General features: G+C 38.5%; 1 protein-coding gene across 6 annotated transcripts in view; it reads right to left on the reverse strand.

The window, feature by feature from the left end:
- Positions 1–14,359: 14,359 nt before the first annotated feature.
- Positions 14,360–23,039, reverse strand: part of TEX15 (testis expressed 15, meiosis and synapsis associated) — an 87,632-nt gene continuing 78,952 nt past the window's right edge. For 4 of the 6 annotated variants that reach the window (XM_054656628.2, XM_063817000.1, XM_063816998.1 and 1 more), the window contains 2 exons: positions 20,178–21,445; positions 14,360–14,740 (listed from right to left, as the gene is read on the reverse strand). In XM_054656628.2, the coding sequence (XP_054512603.2) occupies positions 14,634–14,740; positions 20,178–21,445 (1,375 nt within the window). In that variant the 3' untranslated portion in view covers positions 14,360–14,633. Of the gene's footprint in view, positions 14,741–14,775; positions 16,703–20,177; positions 21,446–23,039 lie in introns of those variants that run through there. The other 2 variants (XM_063816999.1, XM_054656629.2) reach the window with 1 other exon arrangement.

Below are 23,039 nucleotides of genomic sequence, written 5' to 3' on the forward strand. Positions count from 1 at the left end.
CCTCAAATGATTAAAGAAATACTTTCATTTCCAGTTCAAATACCTTCTGATACTTAGAATGTGAATATGATATTATCAAAATTGTCACAGGGAATTCTGCATAAGAATATCTATTGATAATGATTACAAAAATTAAAATTAATATAGAAAAAATCAGATTGGAAATGCTTTCTTTGCATTTAAAAACAACAAATCATGATCAATAAAAAGATCATAGTTCTCATCCTCTATTCTCACCCTTCTGCCCAAAAACGTAGTTCTAAAAAACCTTTTCAAATTTATCAAACAAGAGATGGAATTATTGAAAGGCAAAGGAATCAGAGCAGATGCTATGTTGAACATTTTGTCCTTTGCTGACCTCAGTAAAAGGGTTGGTTCAAATTTCTTACTACAACACTACAAAAGTGGATTCCTCTATATCTTTTAACATTTTTATACTCAGATATTCTATGTTATGTATCTGACAATTTTTAAGTGACGGAAGACGTTTTTCTTGTTTCCACTGACTCTTACTCATAGTGGTTTGTCTTCTAGTATATATGAGTTGGCAGCTTCAACAGATTTTGTGGGAGTTCTGTGGGCCTACCTTGGGAAGGCTTTCCTCTAGAAAGTTTGCATCTCTCTCTCTGGTAGTCAAGGCATATTCTTAATCTAGTACCACTTCAGTCACAGTTTTGGCTCACAATGAGAGTGTCAGATCCCCTACCTCACTGAAGTTTCAAGGCTCAGTGTCCCTACAGCAATGTTGCTTTAGGAATCCAATCTCAGAGCAATCTCACACCTTCTGGCAGCCAGATTGTTTAAGCAGGCTCTCTGTTGATTTAGCTCCCTCCTACTCAGGCCATGCTTTGTCTCCTGACCTTATTTTCCAGCGATTCTGTCCCACGTTTCCAGTTTCTTCTCAAATCTTCAGATGGCTTAAGCTCCAGATCCTTTCCATTTCAGTTCCAGTGTCTGCCTGGTCTGGGCTAAATTCATGGTTTATTTTTTGTTGTTGTTTGTTTGTTTTTTTTTTTGTCTAATCTGTGGAGAGCTATCCTACCCTTGTGAGACCAATGAAACCTCAGAAAATGTGTCCTATCCCAGGTGTAGTTTTGAAGCAGGCAGCTCCCTCAGGGCTCCTGAACATTCATAAAACTGGAAGTGAGACTCTTATGTTGGAGATAATAAAAAATTCAGCCAAGCATGGTGGCTCACGCCTGTAATTCCAGCACTTTGGGAAGCTGAGGCAGGTGGATCACCTGAGATCAGGAGTTCGAGAGCAGCCTGGCCAACATGGTGAAACCTCATCTCTACTAAAAATACAAAAAAATTAGCTGGGCATGCTGGCACATGCCTGTAATCCCAGCTACTCAGGAGGCTGAGGCAAGGGAATCACTTGAGCCCGGGAGGCAGAGGTTGCAGTGAGCTGAGATCACGCTGCTGTACTTTAGCTTGGGTGACAGAGCAAGACTCCACCAAAAAAAATTAATAAATAATAAATAATAAAAATTTGATTTGTACATTCATGTTGATACTTTTTCTTCTACATAATATAATTTTTCATAATCTCCCACTATAGGCTATTTAAAAAAATTTTTTTAGGGGTCAATTTTTTTTTCTATTTTCTTTCTTTCTTTCTTTTTGTTTTCTTTGAGATGGAGTTTTGTTCTTTTGGCCCAGGCTGGAGTGCAATGGCGTGATCTCGGCTCACTGCAACCTCCACCTCCCGGGTTCAAGTGATTCTCCTACCTCAGCCTCCCAAGTAGCTGGTATTACAAGCATGCGCCACCACACCAGGCTAATTTTTTGCATTTTTAGTAGAGATGGGGTTTCACCATGTTGGTCAGCTCATCTTGAACTCCTGACCTCAGGTGATCCACCCTCCTTGGCCTCCCAAAGTGCTGGGATTACTGGTGTGAGCCACTGCACCTGGCCTATTTATTTTTTAAAATTTCAACTTTTGTTTTAGATTCCAGGGTAGGGTACACATGCAGGGTTGTTACATAGTATATTATGTGATGCTGAGGTTTGGGATATGATTGAACCTGTCACCTAGGAAGTGAGCATGATACCCAACAGTTTTTCAACCATTTCCCTCCTTTTTCCTTCCCCCATCTAGGAGCCCCCAGTGTCTATTATTGCCATCTTTATGTCCATGAGTACCCAATGTTTAGCTCCTATGTATAAGTGAGAACATGCAATATTTGGTTTTCTGTTCCTGTGTTAATTTGCTTAGGATAATTGCCTCCAGCTGCATCCATGTTGCTACAAAGGACATGATTTCATTCTTTTTTATGGCTGCGTAGTAATCCATGGTGTATATATACCACATTTTCTTTATCCAATCCACTGTTGATGGGCACCTAGGTTGATTTCATGTCTTAACTATTGTGAATAGTGCTGCCGTGAACATACAAGTACATGTGTCTTTTTGGTAGAACAATTCATTTTCTTTGGGATATATACCCAGTAATGGGATTGCTGGGATGAATGGTAGTTTGTTTTAGGTTCTTTGAGAATCTCCAAACATCTACAGTGATGGGACTAATTTACATTCCCACAAACAGTGTATAAGTGCTCCCTTTCCTCTGCAGCCTTGCCAGCATCTATTGGGGTTTTTTGACATTTTAATAACCGCCATTCTGACTGGTATGAGATGGTGTATTAGTCCGTTTTCACACTGCTTATAAAGACATACCCAAGACTGGGCAATTTACAAAAGAAAGAGGTTTATTGGACTTACAGTTCCACATGGCTAGGGAGGCCTCACAATCATGGCAGAAGGCAAGGAGGAGCAAATCACATCTTACATGGATGGAAGCAGGCAAAAAGAGAGAGAGCTTGTGCAGGAAAACTCTTTTTAAAACCACCAGATCTTGTGAGACTTATTTGCTAGCACGAGAACAGCACGGGAAAGACCTGCCCCCATGATTCAATTACCTCCCACTGGGTCCATCCCACAACACGTGGGAATTCAAGATGAGATTTGGGTGGGGACACAGCCAAACCATATCAGATGGTATCTTATTGTGGTTCTGATGTGCATTTCTCTGATGATTAGTGAGGATGAGCATTTTTTCATTTTTTCATGTTTGTTGGCTTCTTGTATGTCCCCGTTTTAGAAGTGTCTGTTCATGTCCTGTCCTTTGCCCACTTTGTTGTTGTTGATTTTATTTTTATTTATTTATTTATTTTTACTTGAGACAGGGTCTCACTCTGTCACCCAGGCTTGAGTGCAGTGGTGCAATCTCAGCTCACTGCAACCTCTGACTTCTGGGCTCAAGTGATCCTTCCACCTCAACCTCCTGAGTAGCTGGGTCTATAGGCATGTGACACCATGACCAGCTAATTTTTAATTTTTTTATAGAGACAGGGTCTCCCTACATTGTCCTGGCTGGTCTCAAACTCCTGGCCTCAAGCAATCCTCCCTCCTTAGCCTCCCAAAGTGCTGGGATTATGGCCATGAGCCATAGGCTGGGTGCAGTGGCTCACGCCTGTAATCCCAGCACTTTGGGAGGCCAAGGCAGGTGGAGCACCTAAGGTCAGGAGTTTGAGACCAGCCTGGCCAACATGGTGAAACCCTGTTTCTACTAAAAATGCAAAAATTAGCTGGGTGTGGTGGTGGGTGCCTGTAATCCCCACTACTTGGGAAGCTGAGGCAGGAGAATCACTTGAGTCTGGGAGGCAGAGGTTGTAGTGAGCTGAGATCACGCCACTGCACTCCAGCCTGGGTGATGGAGTGAGACTCTGACTCAAAAAAATAACAATAATAATAATAAACAAGCATGAGCCACCATGCCTGGACTTTTATCCACTTTTTAATGGGGTTGTTTTTTGCTTGTTGATTAAGTTCCTTACAAATTCTGGATATTAGACCTTTGTCAGATGCATAGTTTCTCATTCTGTAAGTTGTCTGTTTACTCTGTTGACAGCTTTTTTTGTTTGTTTGTTTTTTGTTTTTTGTTTTTTTGCTATGCAGACACCTTTAATTAGGTTCCACTTGTCAGTTTTTATTTTTATTGCAATTGCTTTTGAGGACTTAATCATAACTTTTTTCCTAAGGCCAATGTCCACAGTGGTGTTTCCTGTGTTTTCTTCCAGTATTCTTATACTTTGAAATTTTACATTTAAATTTTTAATCTATCTTGAGTTAATTTTTGTATATGGTGAAAGCTGGGGGTCCAGTTTCATTTTTCTGCGTATGGCTAGCCAGTTATCCCAGCAAGATTTACTGAGTAGGGAGTCCTCTCCCCATTGCTTATTTTTGTTTAGTTTGTTGAAAAATCAGATGGCTGTAGGTATGCAGTTTTATTTCTGGGTTCTCTATTCTGTTCCATTGGTCTATGTGTCTGTTTTTGCACCAGTACCATGCTGTTTTGGTTACTGTAGCCTTATAGTATAGTTTGAAGTTGTGTAGTGTAATGCGTCCAGCTTTATTCTTTTTGCTTAGGATTGCTTTGGCTATTTAGGTTCTTTTTTGGTTCATATGAATTTTAGATAGTTTTTTCTAATTCTGTGAAAAATGACATTGGTGATTTGATAGGAGTAGTGTTAAATCTATAGATTGATTTGGGCAGTATGGCTATTTTAATGATATTGATTCTTCCAATTCATGAGCATGGAATATTTTTCCATTTGTGTCATCTGTGATTTCTTTCACTAGTGTTTTGTAGTTCTCCTTATAGAGATCTTTCACCTCCTTGGTTATCTGTATTCCTAGGTATTTTACTTTTTTGGTGGCTATTGTAAATGGGATTGTGTTCTTGATTTGGTTCTCAGCTGGAATGTTATTGGTGTATAGAAATGGCACTGATTTTTGTACACTGATTTTGTGTCCTGAAACTTTACTGAAGTTGTTTATCAGTTCCAGGACCCACTACAGGCCTTCAAAAAGCTGAGGCCATGGTTTTCTAAAGACTGACACACAGCTCAGGTGCTGATTTCTCAGTCACAGTGAAGGCTCCAGTTTTTCCCCTGAAGTCTGGGAAACTTTTAAAAATAACCCCCAGAGAAGAAGCTTTAGTCACTTCAATCCTGATAGCCACTTTATTACCCCATCATAATAACTTTTCGGAAATGCTTTAATCTATTTTATTCAATCAGTTACTATTCTCTCACTTGCCCCCCACTTTCTTGGCGCCATCCCTTAATTCATGATTTACTTCCATACGAAACACTTCTCTTTCTCTTCCTTTTCTATATATATATAAACCTATCCAATTTTTTTTTTTTTAAACAGGGTCTCGAGGCCAGGCGTGATGGCTCACGCCTGTAATCCCAGCACTTTGGGAGGCCAAGGCGGGTGGATCACGAGGTCAGGAGATTGAGAGCATCCTGGCCAACATGGTGAAACCCCATCTCTACTAAAAATACAAAAATTAGCTGGGCATGGTGGCGGGCACCTGTAGTCCCAGCTACTCGGGAGGCTGAGGCATGAGAATCGCTTGAACCCAGGACATGGAAGTTGCAGTGAGCCGAGGTTGCACCACTGCACTCCAGCCTGGCAACAGAGCAAGACTCCATCTCAAAAACAAAAACAAAAAAACAAAACAAAAAACAAAAGAACAAAAAAACAGGGTGTCAATCTGTCACCCAGGCTAGGGAGCAGCAGCATTATCAGAGCTCACTATAACCCCAAATTCCCAGGCTCAAGTGATCCTCCCGCCTTAGCCTCCAGAGTAGCTGGGACTACAGATATGCATAACCATGCTGGGTTTTTAATTTATTGTAGAGCTGGGGTCTATCTTGCCCAGGCTGATCTTGAACTCCTTGGCTCAAGCAATCCTGCCACCTCAGCCTCCCGAAGTGATGGGATTACAGATGTAAGCCACCATGCAGGGATATCTTTCCCAATCTTCAAGGACAAGTGTCAGGACTATTTTTTTTTTCCATGAAGCCCTTTCTCTTGCTCTTATACCAGGAGAAACTCATCTCTGCACACTTTAAAATTTCATACCTTTGGATCAGTCCCTTTTTTCTACCACACACTTTCTATCTCATGTTAGTTATTTGCATGCATTTCTCCTCTTTCTTATTAGACTATAAATCTCTTGACCACAAGATCCATATGTATATTAGATTTGTAATATCAAAACATCTATAAAGAGTAGGTGCTCAGTAAATATTTAAGTAAATTTGAGCAAAGTAGCAGGGGCCATAAGAATAAATGGTAACTGGCTGGGTGCGGTGGCTCACGCCTGTAATCCCAGCACTCTGGGAGGCCGAGGCGGGTGGATCACAAGGTCAGAAGATCGAGATCATCATGGCTAACATGGTGAAACCCAGTTTCTACTAAAAATACACACACACACAAAAATTAGCCAGGCGTGGTGGCGGGCGCCTGTAGTCCCTGCTACTCGGGAGGCTGAGGCAGGACAATGGCGTGAATCCGGGAGGCGGAGCTTGCAGTGAGCCGAGGTTGCGCCACTGCTCTCCAGCCTGGGCAACAGAGTGAGACTCCATCTCAAAAGAAAAAAAAAAAAAAGATAAATGGTAACTAGCAGTATGACTAAAAGGGTTGTTTTCAGCATTTAGGATTGGCCCCCCATTAAGGAAGTCCTCAATATTTGCTTCATCTACTCTTTCTTTTAAAAGGTATATTTATGTTTTCATTATGATTTGGATACCATATATATTTTTTTGATACTATATTTTTCATTGGAGATAGTATTGGTATAGCACAGATTATTAATAGTTTAGCACATTTCTTCATTAACAATCGTTTGGAGTAAAAAAATGCCCTGCTTGAAAAATTACCTAGGAGTGGCCATGGGGTATCATTCTGGCAAATAGATGTAAGGAGAAGTAGCTCAATAGGGTTCTACAGGAAAACTTGTTAAAGGGAGGAAACTCAAAATGCTCCTGCCTGGTACTCATTGCTGGAGATGGAATAGCCATTTGGAGACCACTAGGTAAAGAAAGGATGAGGGTAAAGGCCATGTATTAGTGATGGCCAAGAAGAAAGATGAAATGAACCTGGGTTCCTGATAGCAACGTGAAGCCAGAATAATAGCTCTGAATTGTCTACCTATAGATTTCTTCTTCTTCTTATTGTTTCTATTTGACACATAATTGTATGTATTTATAGGGCACAGTGTGATATTTTGATATATGTAATTGTGTGATCATCTAATTGAGATTTTTAGCATATCCAACATTTATCATTGCTTTATGGCAAGAACATTCAGAATCCCCTCTTCCAGATATTTTGAAATATACACTATAATATTGTTAACCATAGTCACCCTACTGTGCTACAGAACACCAGAACAGATTCCTCCTATCTTACTCTAATTTTGTACCTGTTGACCAACCTCTCCCCATCATCCACTCTTTCTTTCCTCCTTGGCCTCTGGTAACCACTATTCGACTCTCTATTTCTATAAGATCAACTCCTTTAGATTCCACCTATGAATGAGACCATGTGGTATTTGTCTTTCTGTGTTTGGTTTATGTCACTTAATGTCCTCCAGGTTCATCCATGTTGCCACAAATGATGGGATTTCATTTTTTATGGCTGAGTAATATTTTACAGTGTATATACACCATGTTTTATTAATTTGTCCATTGATGGACATGAAAGCTGATTCCATATCTTGGCTATTGTGAATAGTGCTGCAATAAACACGGGAGTGCAGATATCTCTTTGACATACTGATTTCATTTCCTTTGGATAAATACCCAGGAGAGGAATTGCTGGATCATATGGTACCTCTAGATTTCATATAGGAGAAAAATAAAACTTATATTTAAGCTACATTTGGGGGCTTTGTTATTTACATTGGAACATAAACTTGACTGATGCAATCGGATACTATTCATTTTAAGCTTTGACCAAATGGTAGCTGAAAGATTATATACTTTGTGGTTAGTGGGATTTAGCAATTGTTCTTATTTTTTGACACTTATGTATTTGTGTGTACAAATTGTTATTTTATTAGGTTTTTCACTTCCTTATTATTGATTTGTAGGCTGCTTAGTATGTATATTTACAGTATTTCACCCAGTGTGTTACTTGGATTTTATATTTGTTTGAGTCTTGCCATACAAAAGTTTTAAATCTTTATATCATAATAAGAGCACTTATGAATCAGGTGGTGTTCTAAGTGCTTAGATTATTACCTCATTTATTCCCTCCATAACAACCCTAAGAAGTAGGCTATGATTATCACTCTGATTAATCAAATGAGGATACTGAGGTAGAGGCAACAAGTGACTGGGGCTGAGTTCACTCACCTGGAGCTGGGAAATGAAGCCATGTGGTCTGACTCAGAGCCTGTTCTCCCTCTATTCTCTCCCTCACCAATCCTGTCAGTAATTTTGCATAAGCCTGTTTAGAACGGTTCCCCAAGATTGCATGAATATTGTATTATATATTTAAGTGAAATACATAATTTATTGTAGATTTTCTACTAAAATTTCTTTACAACCCAATTTCTTTGAAGATTTTGGTTACTGGAGTAAAATAAAACATTTACCATGAAACCATTTTTAAGCAAACAATTCAGTGGCATTAAGTACATTCCCAATGTTGTGCACCCATCACTAGTACCATCTCTAGAACTTTTTCATTGTCTCAAACAGAAACTCTGTACCCATTAAGCAGTAATACCTCATTTAGCCTAATATATATATACCTTCTGATCATATACATGTTACTTGCTGATATTAACAGAAGGGTCCTACCCTAACAACTCAAAGAAGTTTTCTGGTGTTTATTCTAATACTCTTGAGTTACCTGGATTCTTGGTTTAATTTCCATTTGAATTTTCCCATATTGTATATCATATTTTGCTGAGTCTAAGTTACCATTTTTTGTCTCTAAAATTAATCTCATAATCAATGGAATCTTAGATTCAATAAAATATAGTCTATTTTAAAAAATCAACTCTATTGAGGTATGATTTATGTACAATAATTATTTACCAATTTAAAATGGATATTTAGTTGAGCTGTAACAAATGCATACAGTCATCTACCTATCACCCACCACACAACACTGATGTAGAACACTTCCCTCAACCTGAAACTTCCAACATGTTCCTTGGGACAGTCCTTTCCCCAGCCATAACCCCTAGTAACCAAGGATCTGCCTTCTAACATTATAGTTTAGCTTCTTCTAGAATTTCATACAAATGGGATAAGTCTTGTGTGTCTGGTTTCTTTCAGTTAGTATAATTGTTGAGACTCATTCAAATGGTGTATTAGTTTGTTCCTTTTTATTGTCCAGTATTCCATGATATACTGTAATTTATTCAATTTGTTTATCCATTCATAGGTTGATGCATCCTTGGGTTGTTTCCAACTTTTGGTTATGAATAAAATTGCTATAAACATTCAAATACAAGTGGTGGGTAAATATATGTTTCCATTTCTCTTGGGTAAATAAATGTCTAGGAGTGGGTTTGTGGGTCATATGGTGATTGCTTAAAGTTTCTGCCAAGCAGTTTTCCAAAGTGGTTGTACAACTCAGCATTCCCACTAAAAGTGCATGAGAGCGCAAGTTACACTGGGTCTTCACCAGCGCTTAGTATGGCCAGTCTTAAAAGTTTAGACATTCGGCCAGACGCAGTGGCTCACGCCTGTAATCCCAGCACTTTGGGAGGCCAAGGCAGATGGATCACTTGAAGTCAGGAGTTCGAGACCAGCCTGGCCAACATTGTGAAATCCCATCTCTATTAAAAATACAAAAAATTAGCTGGGCATAGTGGCAGGCGCCAGTAATCCCAGCTACTTGGGAGGCTGAGGCAGGAGAATCACTTGAACCCAGGAGGTGGAGGTTGCAGTGAGCCAAGATCACGCCATTGCACTCCAGCCTGGGCAACAAGAGCGAAACTCTGTCTCAAAAAAAAAAAAAAAGTTTAGACATTCCGGTGAGTGTGTTATTGAGGCTTTATTTCTCTTTGGGTTCATTGAGCTTCTTGGAACTGTGGGTTTATAGTTTTGATTGTTTGGAAACTTTCATCTATTATTTCTTCAAAACCTTTTTTTCTGTTCCTGCCTCACTCCCCTCTTGACCTTAAACTGCTTTGTATTGTTTCACAGGGCACTGATTCTCTGGTGTTTTTTCTTTCCCCATTCTTTTTTGTCTCTGTGCTTCATTTTGAATAGTTTCTATGGTTATGTTCTTTACTGTTTTGTCTTCTTCATTGTCTAATCTTCTCTTTATCCCATACAGTGTATTTTTCATTTCAGATAAGAGTTCCATTTGCATACTTTTTATATCTTCTATTTGTCTCCTATTTTATTTGCCTCTATATTCTTTTTTTTTTTTTTTTTTGAGACGGAGTTTCACTCTTGTTGCCCAGGCTGGAGTGCAGTGGTGCGATCTCGGCTCACTGCAATTTCCGCCTCCCGGGTTCAAGCGATTCTCCTGCCTCAGCCTCCCGAGTAGCTGAGATTACAGGCATGCACCACCAAGCCCGGTTAGTTTTCATTTTTAGTAGAGACAGGGTTTCTCCATGTTGGTCAGGCTGGCTTGAACTCCTGACCTCAGGTGATCCACCCACCTTGGCCTCCCAAAGTGCTGGGATTACAGGCATAAGCCACAACGCCTGGCCTATTTGCCTCTATATTCTTGACCATATAAAGCATATTTATAATTGCTGATTTTATATCCTTGTTTGGTAATTTCATCATTTCTATCATTTCACTGTTTATTTTCCTGGTAATGGGTCATATTTTTGTGTTGTTTTGCCTGCCTAGTAATGTTTGATTAGATGACAGATAGTACGAATTTTACATTGTTGATTGCTGGATTTCATTGTGGTTAAGCAGTGTTGAGCTTTGTTCCTGTGTGTGATTACTTGGAATTAGTTGGATTTTTTTCAAGGCAAGGCTTGCTTTTGAGCTTTTAAAGGAGGACGGTTCAGAGCAGCTTTTAGTCATGGGCTAATGTGGCCCCATACTTAGATGATATCCTTCTGAAGACCCTACTGTATGTTTTCTATATTACAAGATCTTTCCACCCTGGCTGGTGGGAACACCCACTATTCCCAGTCCTAGATGAGCCCTGGGGATTGTTTCACCAAAGCTTCCTGATGGTTCTTTCCCCACACAGTCTGGGTAATTATCTCAATGCATAAATTAGTACTTAGTGAAATACTTAAGGGAGCTTAATTTATACTGATATCTTTTTTTTTTTTTTGAGATGGAGTCTCACTTTGTTGCCCAGGCTGGAGTGCAGTGGCACGATCTTGGTTCACTGCAACCTCCACCTCCCGGGTTCAGGCGATTCTCACGCCTCATCTCCCAAGTAGCTGGGATTACAGGCATGCACCACCACGCCTGCTAATTTTTGCATTTTTAGTAGAGATGGGGTTTCACCATGTTGGCCAGGCTGGTCTCGAACTCCTGACCTCAAGTCATCCACCCACCTCGGCCTCCCGAAGTGCTGGGATTACAGACATGATTCACTGTGCCCGGCCCTGACATCCTACTTTTGAAATCTCCATCCCTTTGAGGATTCTTCCTTATCCTCCCTTCTTCCACAATGAGACCTCTGACTCCCCAAAATATCAAATGACATTTACTCCTTTGTTCAATTCTATCATACACATAAAATGGTTTCAGAATTGCTATGCCTATTTATCACTGTGAAAAATCAACCTACTAAAAAGGTTCCAATATTTGTCTGTAGTTCTTTTTTATTCCTCTTAGAATAGAATAAAAGTTTATAGCCCCTGCTCCCAGCTTTAATACATCTTTTGACAGCTGAATTTATGACATTCACAGTCCTGGTTAGCATTATAGTTCGCTTTTTATGTAACACTTTAAACAGTTGAATTTTGGCCGGGCATGGTGACTTGTATCTGTATTCCAAACATTTTGGGAGGCCAAGGCAGGAGGATAACTTGAGGCCAGGAGTTCAAGACCAGTCTGGGCAACATGGCAAGACCCTGTCTCTAGAAAAAATTTAAAAATTAGCTGGACGCAGTAGCGTGAGCCTGGAGTCCTAGCTACTTGGGAGGCTGAGGTGGGAGGACTGCTTGAGTCCTGGAGTTCAATGCTGCAGTGAGCCATGACCACACCACTGCACTCCAGCCTGGGCAACAGATACAGACCCTGTCTCAGGGTAAATAAATAACTAAATAACTAAATAAATACAGTTGAATTTTAAGTTGCCATAGTTACATGATGATTTTTTAGTGCATGCAATTTATATGCTTTCATAATTTGCTAAGGAAATTAACTCCTTTCCTTTTTAAAAAATGTTTTTACAATTTTTATTATCCGTCTCATATACAGAACAAAGTATATAAATTCGAACTATCAAGTTCTGGCGAAGAATGAGTTACTGTTTTTTAAAATTATTCTTTCTTCATACACTAAAAACATAAATTATGGTGCACTAGCAGTCATTTGGGCTGCTTTCCTCTCAGTTACGACTTATATCCAGTCACAAAATCCTGCCAACTCTTTCCTTCTCAAATGCCTCTGGAATCCAATCCTCCACTCCCACGGCCACCCTCTAGGCAGGGCCCTTATCACACCAGGCTTGGTTTGGCACAACAGACTTATATATATAGCATCTACTATCACTTGGCAGGTGTTTCAAAAAGACTACTAATCAATCTCATGTAAGAACTATCTTTCCATCTTTGCATCACTGCAAATCTGAACAATTTTTTTTGTGGCCAACATTTAGTTAAAATTTAATTTTAGGTTCGGGGGTACATGTGAAGATTTGTTACACAGATGAACTTGTGTCATGGGGGTTTATTGTACAGATTATTTCATCACCTAGGTATTAAGCCCAGTACCCAATAGTTATCTTTTCTGCTCCTCTCCCTTCTCCCACCCTCAACCCCTAAGTAGACTCCAGTCTACTTACCACGTTATTCAAGCAATATAAATATCATATGAATTGAAAGAAAACTATGCCTGCAGAAACATTTAATAGCAGCCAGGCGCCGTGGCTCACGGCTGTAATCCCAGCACTTTGGGAGGCTGAGGCGGGCAGATAACCTGAGGTCAGGAGTTTGAGACCAGCCTGGCTAACATGGTGAAACCCCGTCTCAACCAAAAATACAAAATTTAGCTGGGCTTGGTGGCACACACCTATAATCCCAGCTACTCAGGAGGCTGAACCAGGAGAATCGTTTGAACCTGGGAGGTGGAGGTTGCAGTGAGCTGAGATCACACCACTCCACTCCAGTCTGGGTGACAGAGTGAGACTCCATCTCAACAACAGCATCAACAACGACAAACTTAGTAGTTTAAAAATATCATATATGCCTGAATATAAGTTATATTCCCCCCTAAAACTACCCCACTGAAAAGGGTATGGAAGCTTAATCTTATTTTGAAGCCTTATGCTGCCATTACTCTAGGTAATGTCTTTGGGGAAGATATTAGTTTGAAATGACCTCAATTAATAGCAGTTTTGCATGTATTTACACACAGATTTTTAAAATACATTTAAAAAAAGGATATTATTTCAAACTTTGATAACAGGATGACATACTTTGGAAAACACGGTCAGAGAGCTAAAGAAGTCTCTAATGATGACCAAGAGATTGATGTCAAAGATGGATGAGAGGACAATAAAATTATCCTACAAAACATAAGCAAAACTATTCTACAATGTTCTTATATAACATACAACTGACATAATACTTCATCTATATCTCTAACAACTTACGTAATCTTACCAAAATATTGTTTTGGTGAAATCTTATTGGGAAAATGGGGCATAGCCTCCTACTTTGCTAGGTTCATGGATGTTTACCTTGTCAAAGACGCCATCAACGAATCTCAGCTTATGTGTCATCCATTCTCTAGTCCATTACTTATTTTTTTAACATATCACTTCTCATGATGCAAAATTACTTAATTATATATGTATTACTTGTCTCCCTTGACTGGAATGACAACTATATACGGGCAGGGACTTTGGCTTTTCATATGAAACCGCAGGCTGTAATGTATTTTTAAAAGTGACAGCAAAGAGGGATAGAGGTGAAGGCAAACACAGCTGGAGTGGAAAAGGTGCTCCAGCAGTTTATTTAGTTATCTAATTGCTATGGTTTGAACGTGTCCCCTAAGGTTCTTAAATTGGAAAGTTAATCCCCAATGACAACATTGTTGACAGGTGGGACCTTTAAGAGGTGATTAGGCCATGAGGGCTGTGCCCTCATGAATAGATTAATGTCGTTATTGTGGGAATGGGCTAGTCTGTGGCAGTGCCTCCCTATAAAGGATGAGCTCAATCTCTTGCTCTCTCTCACCATTTTATGCCCTCGCAAGAGGCAGCCCCCTAGATCTTGGACATCCTAGGCTCAAGAACTGTGAGCCAAATACATTTCTTGTCTTTACAAATTACCCAGCCTGTGATATTCTGTTACGGCAACAGAAAATGAACTAAAATACTCATGAGGTCAGTTCCTCATGGATTGTTTTTAATGTAATGGGTATGTGTAAACCAAGGACCACTCACATTTACGTTTTTTTTTTTTTTCTTTTTGAGATAGTCTTGTTCTGTTGCCCAGGCTGGAGTGCAGTGGCACGACCTCGGCTCCTGGCAACCTCTGCCTCCCAGGTTCAAGTGATTCTCCTGCCTCAGCCTCCTGAGTAGCTGGGATTACAGGTGCCTGCCCCCACTCCTGGCTGATTTTTGTATTTTTGGTAGAGATGGAGTTTTGTCATGTTGCTCAGGCTGGTCTCGAACTCCTGACCTCAGGTGATCTGCCTGCTTCGGCCTCCCAAAGTGCTGGGATTACAGGTGTGAGCCACCACGCCTGGCCCATATTTATGCTTACTATTCAAGAAACACAAAAGAAAAAAACCCTGAAATTAGAAGGAATCCAGTTTATTCAAATAATTCTTCTTTAACAATATTTATAAACAGGTTTTTTTTTTATAAAATTTGCTCAGGTTTAATTTCTTCTACTATTAAGAATCAAAAAACACACTTGAAGCAAAAATATTCCATGTTTTAATGTTCTGTCAAGTACAGATTTCTAAAAAATGTAACTGAATATTTAGGTAAGTCTTTAAGAGAAATTAAAACCCATGAAATAAAAATACCACAAAGACAATGTCAACAGAATCTGAAAGTTGTTTAAAGAAACAATCCTTAACTAGAATATTTAACTTTTGGTTTACATATTAGTAGTAGTATTAACAATAAATGCTGTAACATAACAGCATTTAACCAATGCTGTAACATAACAGCCATAACCAAACATAAACCAAATGACTGAGGGAAACATAAATCAAATGGCTGTTATTCATTTTTGGCTGTTATTCATTTTTGAATACCAGTTAATATTACTGCTTTCAAAGTTGTTCAGGAGTTCTGATTTTGACAGACTATTTTCAAATGAAACTGCATGGACCAAATAGAAATGTTTTTTAAATATTGTTTTAACTCTATCGTCTTTTCAAATCTCTTATTTCTTTCAGTTACAGTTCTTTGCTTGACCTTCCCTTTTTAAAGATCTGTATGTTAAAGAAGCAGCTTAGGTATTCTGAATTCCATCCCAGTTGGTTTAAGTGAGTATAAAGAGGCTTATCCTGGGGATTCTCACTGTCTTTCTAAATTGAAAAATTAGTTACTCTACATTAAACAAAGTAGAATTATAGTCTTTTCAAAGGCCTGTGCCAGATAACACAAAAAGTTTGCTTACATAAAAAGTTTGCAAAAGCACTGAAGCTTTGCTAGTTATTTGTTGTGATTCAGCCAAACCAATTCTCTTGTCACATTTTAGGGCTAACCCTTGAGAAAGGTCTATCCAGTTGTGAGGGCTTTGTCTGACTAGGATCTTACAGAAAACAGGAATAGCTGTTGAGCAAGAAAGGTAATACATGAAAAGAGACAGCTCAAGACTGCAGTTACATACTATATCCTGTTGCCCTATGATGATTATTACTAAGAGAGTTTTTACTTTTGCAGAAGGTTAAAAAGAAAAGTCTATGACAAGAGCATGAAAAAACTATGTTTGTGCCACATTGTTTAAATTACTGTAATAAAGACTAACTGCATAAGCATAAACATTATTCTCTATTATTTGCTAGAAAATCATTAAAATAACTATTTAAATTGTGAAATCCAAAAACAAAATAATCTTCTGGAAATGGCTCTTGTAGAAAAAGGCATTGAAAGTGCTTCATTGCCAATATAATTAACTACAATTGCTTCCAACATAAAAATTTAAAACATCTCTACTCAAGGAAACACTGAGATTATACAAACCAATTTTTCTTATTAAAAATATTTTACAAGTAGAAACTATAAAATACTGAAATTGAAGAAATTTGCCATATCTGGCATAGAATTGTAAATTATATAATAAAGTGTCAAGAATTATAAAATTCTTGGTTTGATGACTAATGAAAAAAAATCCTGCTTTCAGCTCAAATGGCACAATGCCATCAACAATGTATTGAAACATATCAGAAGCAAGAATCTAGTTTTAAAGATTTTACCACTATTGCTTAACCTTGATCATATTACCCTCCCCTTATAATTGCATGGAAATAATTCTGGTATATCAGATGTTAGAAATTGATGTCCTATATGATATGTGTTAGATTATTTGTATATTTTACAAAGGACCATATGATTTATATTTCCTACCACATTTACAAACATTAAAAATCGCTAAATGTTAAAAAATATATAAGTAAAAAATATTTGGAAAAACTTGTTATGTCTTATTTCAATAGACAGAAGACTATTTTCAGTGTCCTGGATGAAAGGATTCTTGGTGCCATGGAGCTGGAAGAAAAAACACCACAAAGATTTAAATAAATAATTTAGACTAATGGTACATGATACTATAGTGGAAAGAACCTGAGTTTAAATTACAGCTAAAGAGATCAAAGTGCTTATTTGCCCTTAAGTAGCCATAGGGTCATCAGATCCTATGAAAGTTAATTTAAGGCTCTCTGAGGAGTGGTTTCCTCATCTGTAAAAGAACAGCACCTCTGCATCTCTCTAAGCTATCCTGTGAAATTAAATGTAATAAAGGACATAATGTGGCTGGACACAGGGCTCACTCAAGCACTGTCCTTTAGTTCCATTTTCTGGTGTTGAATACAAGCACCACGAACAATATAGCGACAAATGGGTCCAAGAGATTTTCACATTTTTAAGAATGCAGTTCCTGTAAGTGTGAGAGGTGATTTCTGTGGATTATTTACACTCATGATAACTCAAAGATGTGCTTATAACATTGCAATTGCCTCCTTAATTTTTTTTAGAGTGACTTTTGGATATAAGTAAATGATTATTTCTTTTTCTTTTATTTTAATTGGACTAATATAACCAAGGAGGTAACAATACAGATTATTTGAGAGTCATAGCTGGACTTGATTCCAGAGCTATCTTTTTTAATATCACAAATAGCTTAACTATTAAGAACAAAAGAAAGCCCAAACTATGAGAACCCTTCTGAAACAATTACAATCAAGATTTCCTATCTCAGAAATTAAAGTGTCCACTTTAATTCATAGGTTTGTCCCATCTACTATGCTTGGTGTTTATCATTACAGCATCAGCAATGATACCAAATTAATAAAAAAGGAAAAAGAAGAGTCATGGACTTTGTTCCTGCTTTCTTTTTCCCCTTTTATTATTTTTACTGAGACGGAGTTTAACCCTGTCACCCAGTATGGAGTGCAGTGGCGTGATCTCGGCTCACTGCAACCTCCGCCTCCCAGATCCAAGCCATTCTGCTGCCTCAGCCTCCCATGTAGCTGGGATTACAGGCATGTGCCACCACACCTGGCTAATTTTGTATTTTTAGTAGAGATAGGGTTGCGCCATGTTGTCCAGGCTGGTCTCAAACTCCTGACCTCAAGTGATCTGCCTGCCTTGGCCTCCCAGAGTGCTGGGATTACAGGCGTGAGCTACTACGTCCAGCCTTTTTTTCCCTCTTTTATCGTTTTCCTTATGTTCTTAGGTGAAAAATTTCTAGCCCTGTGTAAAGTCATTTACTGAGGCAGGGAAGAAAGGGAAAGATACAGAGATTATTACAATACCACCTAATACTCACATACCTTATGTGAGAAAAGCACACAAAAAGTACTACAGAAGTACAAGAGAGATTGTTCTATGGTCCTATGGGAGAACATTAAGTTGTTCAACGTGGCTTGAATGCAGAGGTGGAAGTGGTGGCAGATGATGTTGGACATAGAGGACTGTGAAGGGCTCTGCAGTCCAGGCTAAAGTATTTGAATTTTATCCAGTAGGTTATAGTGAATCAGTGATATAACTCCAAAGCAGAGGTGCTGATGTGATCAGATTTCTCAGTTAGAAACAGAACTATGTCAATAGGCTGCTTCTTGCCCAATTCAGACCTATGTCCTACGGCCTCTCAGTTTTTTCTACATATCAATGTGTAACAATATCCAGGGCTTAGAAACTTTTTAAAAGAAATTCTCTGGGCCTGATGCCTCACACCTGTAATCCCACACTTTGGAAGGCAGGGGCAGGAGGATCACTTGAGGCCAGGAGTCCGAGACCACCCTAGGCAACACAGTAAGACCTCATCTCTACTAATATATATATATTTTTTGGGACTGGGTCTTCCTGTCACACAGGCTGGAGTGCAGTGGCGCGATCTCAGCTCACTGCAACCTCTGCCTCCCAGGTTCAAGTGATTCTCATGCCTCACCTTCCTGAGTAGCTGGGATTACAGGTGTGTACTACCACTCCCAGCTAATTTTTGTATTTTTAGTAGATACCAGGGTTTCGCCATGTTTTGCCTCAAGTGAGCTGCCCACCTCCACCTCCCAAAGTGCTGGGATTACAGGTGCTCAGCCTCTACTAAAAATTAAAAATAATAAAAATAAAAATTAAAAATTATTAAAAATAATTAGCTGGACATGGTGATGCATGCCTGTAGTTCCAGCTACTTGGGATGCTGAAATGGGAGGACAGCTTGAGCCCAGGAGTTTGAGGTTTCAATAAGCTATGAATGTGCCACTGGACTCCAGTCTAGGTGACAGAATGAGACCCTGCCTTAAAAAAGAATTATCTTGCATTTCTCTGTATAAGATATTAAAAGATGGTTATTTTTATTTAAAGTACATTTTATTTCCAATGGTAGAATATTTGGTTGTTAGGGTAACTTTTTCTGCAGGATAATTGTTTTTATATTTTGCTTTAACTCTGATAAATGCACATTTCAATTTCATTAAAACACCTATATTCTAATCATGCTATTTTACAAGTAGAATTAAGCATTTTAGAAAGAAACAATTTCATGTTACAGAGCAAACTATCAAGTTCTTCTACCAATACATTTTAATTAACTCTATTCACTTACACCAAGATACTGTATTAGATAACTGAGAGAAACAGAAGGGTTGTTTTGTCTAATTGAAATTTATTTTCCCACTTTAGTTTACTCTGTTTTTCCTCTAATTATCAAAATAATGTATGTTTCACAGTAGATAATCTAGAAAATGCAAGAAAAAATTCTCTACACACCCCAAAGTTTTTACCTGAAGATAGACAAATTAAAATGTTGGCATATTTTATTTCAGTATTTCTATCTATTTCCATATTTATGTAGGTAAGTTTACACGATATAGTTTTAAAAAAGTCAGGTCATTAAAAACCCTTTAATGGTTGCGTCACATTTCACTGTATCATTTTTTTTGTTTGTTTTTTTTTTGAGGTCGAGTCTCGTTCTATCACCCAGGCTGGAGTGCAGTGGCGGATCTCCGCTCACCACAACCTCTGCCTCCTGAGTTCAAGCGATTCTCTTTCCTCAGCCTCCTGGGTAGCTGGGACTACAGGTGTGCGCCACCATGCCCAGCTAATTTTTGTATTTTTAGTACAGATGGGGTTTCACTATGTTGGCCAGGCTAGTCTCGAACTCCTGACCTCGTGATCTGCCCCCCTCGGCCTCCCAAAGTGCTGGGATTACAGGTGTGAGCCACTGCGCCCAGCCCCACTGTATCGATTAACTATAAGTTACTTAACTATTCCCTACTGTTGGGTTTTATTGAAGAACAAACACGTCAAGGACATATTAGTGATACTGACAGTTTTTTTTCTTAAATTTTTGACAACTAGATTTCCACCCTCTCTGCCCAATCCATTGGCAATTCTACAAATCTGTACAGAAAAATGACCGCTCTTTCTCCCTCTAACTCATCACTTACTGTGAATTTCACTTACATAAATGGATACAGTTAAAAGTAACAACTCAATAAAGCAGGCATTAAAATGTGAAACTCACCATAAACCCAAGGAACTTCTGGAGGCACAAATCGATTAGGAAGGTAAGGGTATGTAGCTTGTGGTAATGGCTGATGAGAAGCATATTGTGAAAAAATTGGCTGCCGAAAATTAGAAGCAGGTATTTGAGACTGAAAACACCCATTCACTGGCACAAAGCCATTTGCTTGTGGCTCCCCAGCAAAATAAGTAAAATATTGAGAGTACAGAAGATTAGAATGTGTGCCCTGGGCAGTACTTGCAACTGTGGTCAACAGCCCAGAAGGAGATGGCTGTACTTCATATGATGTTATCCCTTGATATGTCTGGGTAATGGCATTGCCATTGCTGCTGCTGTAATGATAAACACACCAAGCAGAGTATGGATATGAAGTTCCAAATAAATGCTCAGAAGAATTATATGTTGGGTTACATGCAGACTGTGGAAGTTCATTCCAATATGTGGCAGCATTCTGCGTTAGGACTTTTGAATTTTCGTCATTCTGTTGTTCAGAAAGAGAGTACTCTGCTCCTTGATTCACATTAAGGGTTATATGCCCAGATGCTCCAAAAGTATGCACAGTATTGGGATTCAATGTATCCTTCATGTATTTGTCCTCTGACTCAGTTTCTGCAGGCTGTAGTTTGTTTATCTGCAGAGTAGGAATTTTGTTCTGGATACAGATGGGTTCTGGAGAAGTCATGCATGAGGAATTTTTAATAGATGAATTTACTATATCATTATCTTGAAGTTCAAAGACTGTGTCATTCATTTCTAGATCAGGATGGACATCTTTCACAAAACAGAAAATTGGCTTTGAGAGCACCGACGCATCAGGCACAAGAGAAACATCAGTTTCTGGGTTTATATCAGAAAGGCAGGATTTTTGGGTGGGATCTGGGGAATTTTTAAGAAATTTCTGCAAAAGTGTCTCATGGTCTGGTGAAAATGTGCCATGTACACTTTTTTGGTCACAAATTGCAAAAGCAGCACAATCTTTCTTATCACTTTTTGTTTCAGCAGCACTAAAGTTCACATTTCTTTTCTTCATGCTATTTAAATTTTCCTGTTGTCCACTGAAGTGGTCTGGAGCATCAGATGAAACAGTTAAGTCTATTTTGCTTTCCGACTTTGATGCACAAGTGTCTTTTGGGTTCTCTAAGGGTAAAAGTGAGCCAGGTAGTGATCGTTGCATTTCAACCTTTTTTGGCGTTAAATGATTTCTTTTCAGACTGTCACATGAACTTGGTACTATTTTGTTTTCGCTTTTGGGATGAGATCCTGTAGTCCTATTAGGTGCAACACATACATAAAAATGAATTTAAATATATAGGGTCATAAAATTTTAATGGAAATATATATTTGAAATTTTTATCCAGGAGAAGAGTTCTTAAGCTTTACGTTTTCCCATTCTATTGGCACTATACAAGTTAACATTTTCCTAGTTTGACTGCCGTGGTTTGGATTTAGATACTTTTCCTACTGAAGATGATATGCTCTACATTTTAAATATATTTCCAATATTGTAATAAACTATTTTGTGCATTAGACATTTTCTAATGGAGGCTTTTAAAAGTAGAAAACTATCACTAGTCAATTGTTCAGTATAGTTTTTTAATTCATATGCCTCCTGCCTGATGATCTTCATTACTTGTAAATAGCTATAAATAACTGGTAAACTACCAGCTGTAACCCCTGCCTTCCTACCAAAGATTTCTTCCCTCTCTGTTATAACAGACTAATATGTTTTTGTCTGTTCATCTTTGAGAATAGGAAAAGCAGATCTCCAAAATTTCTTGCCCAATTTAATAGCCTTGAAATTATTAGCTACATTCAGACAGTCTCAAGCAGCTGAGAGAAGCATCCAAATGGGAATTGTCTAGAGCCAGACAGTTAATATAGGTCCCTGAGGTAATTATATATATATATACACACACACATATATATACACACACACACATACACACATATGTATGTGTATGTGTGTATATATAAAAACATATATATATATATATGAATTTTTTTTTGACACAGAGTCTCACTCTGTTGCCCAGGCTGGAGTGCAGCAGCACCATCTCAGCTCACTGCAACCTCCGCCTCCCAAGTTCAAATGATTCTCCTGCCTCAGCCTCTCAAGTAGCTGGGACTACAGGCACCCGCCACTATGCCCGGCTAGTTTCTATATTTTTAGTAGAGATAGGGTTTCACCATGTTGGTCAGGCTGATCTCCATCTCCTGACCTCAGGTGATCTGCCCGCCTTGGCCTCCCAAAGTGCAGGGATTACAGGCATGAGCCACCACACCCAGCCAGTAATTAGATTTTTTGGTGCTTTATGAAATTCTTAAATTGTATGAGGAAATATTATGTTGAGAAGGGAAAAGTAGTACTATTTCTCTGTAGTCAAGAGAAATTCTTCTTTGGCCTGGAATTCACATATCCCACTCAACAAACTAAAAGCCAAATATTTCACTGAATTCAGCCTCACTGAAAAATCACCAGAAATGCGATAAAATCAAAATTATACTTTCTGAGAGCTCAAAGTATCGTATGGGAATTGATGACTATGTAGGTTCTCATTAAAATGCCAGTTTTGAAATTTGCCATTCTTCAAAATGCACAAGTTAAAAAAAAAGTAATCTTATCACTTGTCCTATTTTTAAAAGTCCCTTTTTGATTTTAGAAGTCTTTTTTTGGTAAACCACTTACTAAGCCCCATCAATTCTTTATGTATTGTATCGTATCTTGTAAAGATATAAATTTTTCTTTCTTATTCTGTGAAACAATCACCCTTTTCTAAGCCTTGGCTGAGTTACTTCTAACTATACTCAGAATATTCTTAACCTTTACATCACTGAAAAAGCAAATTTCACATGACTTTAGCC

This window comes from Pan troglodytes, chromosome 7 (assembly GCF_028858775.2).
Source record: "Pan troglodytes isolate AG18354 chromosome 7, NHGRI_mPanTro3-v2.0_pri, whole genome shotgun sequence".
Lineage (NCBI taxonomy): Eukaryota > Metazoa > Chordata > Mammalia > Primates > Hominidae > Pan > Pan troglodytes.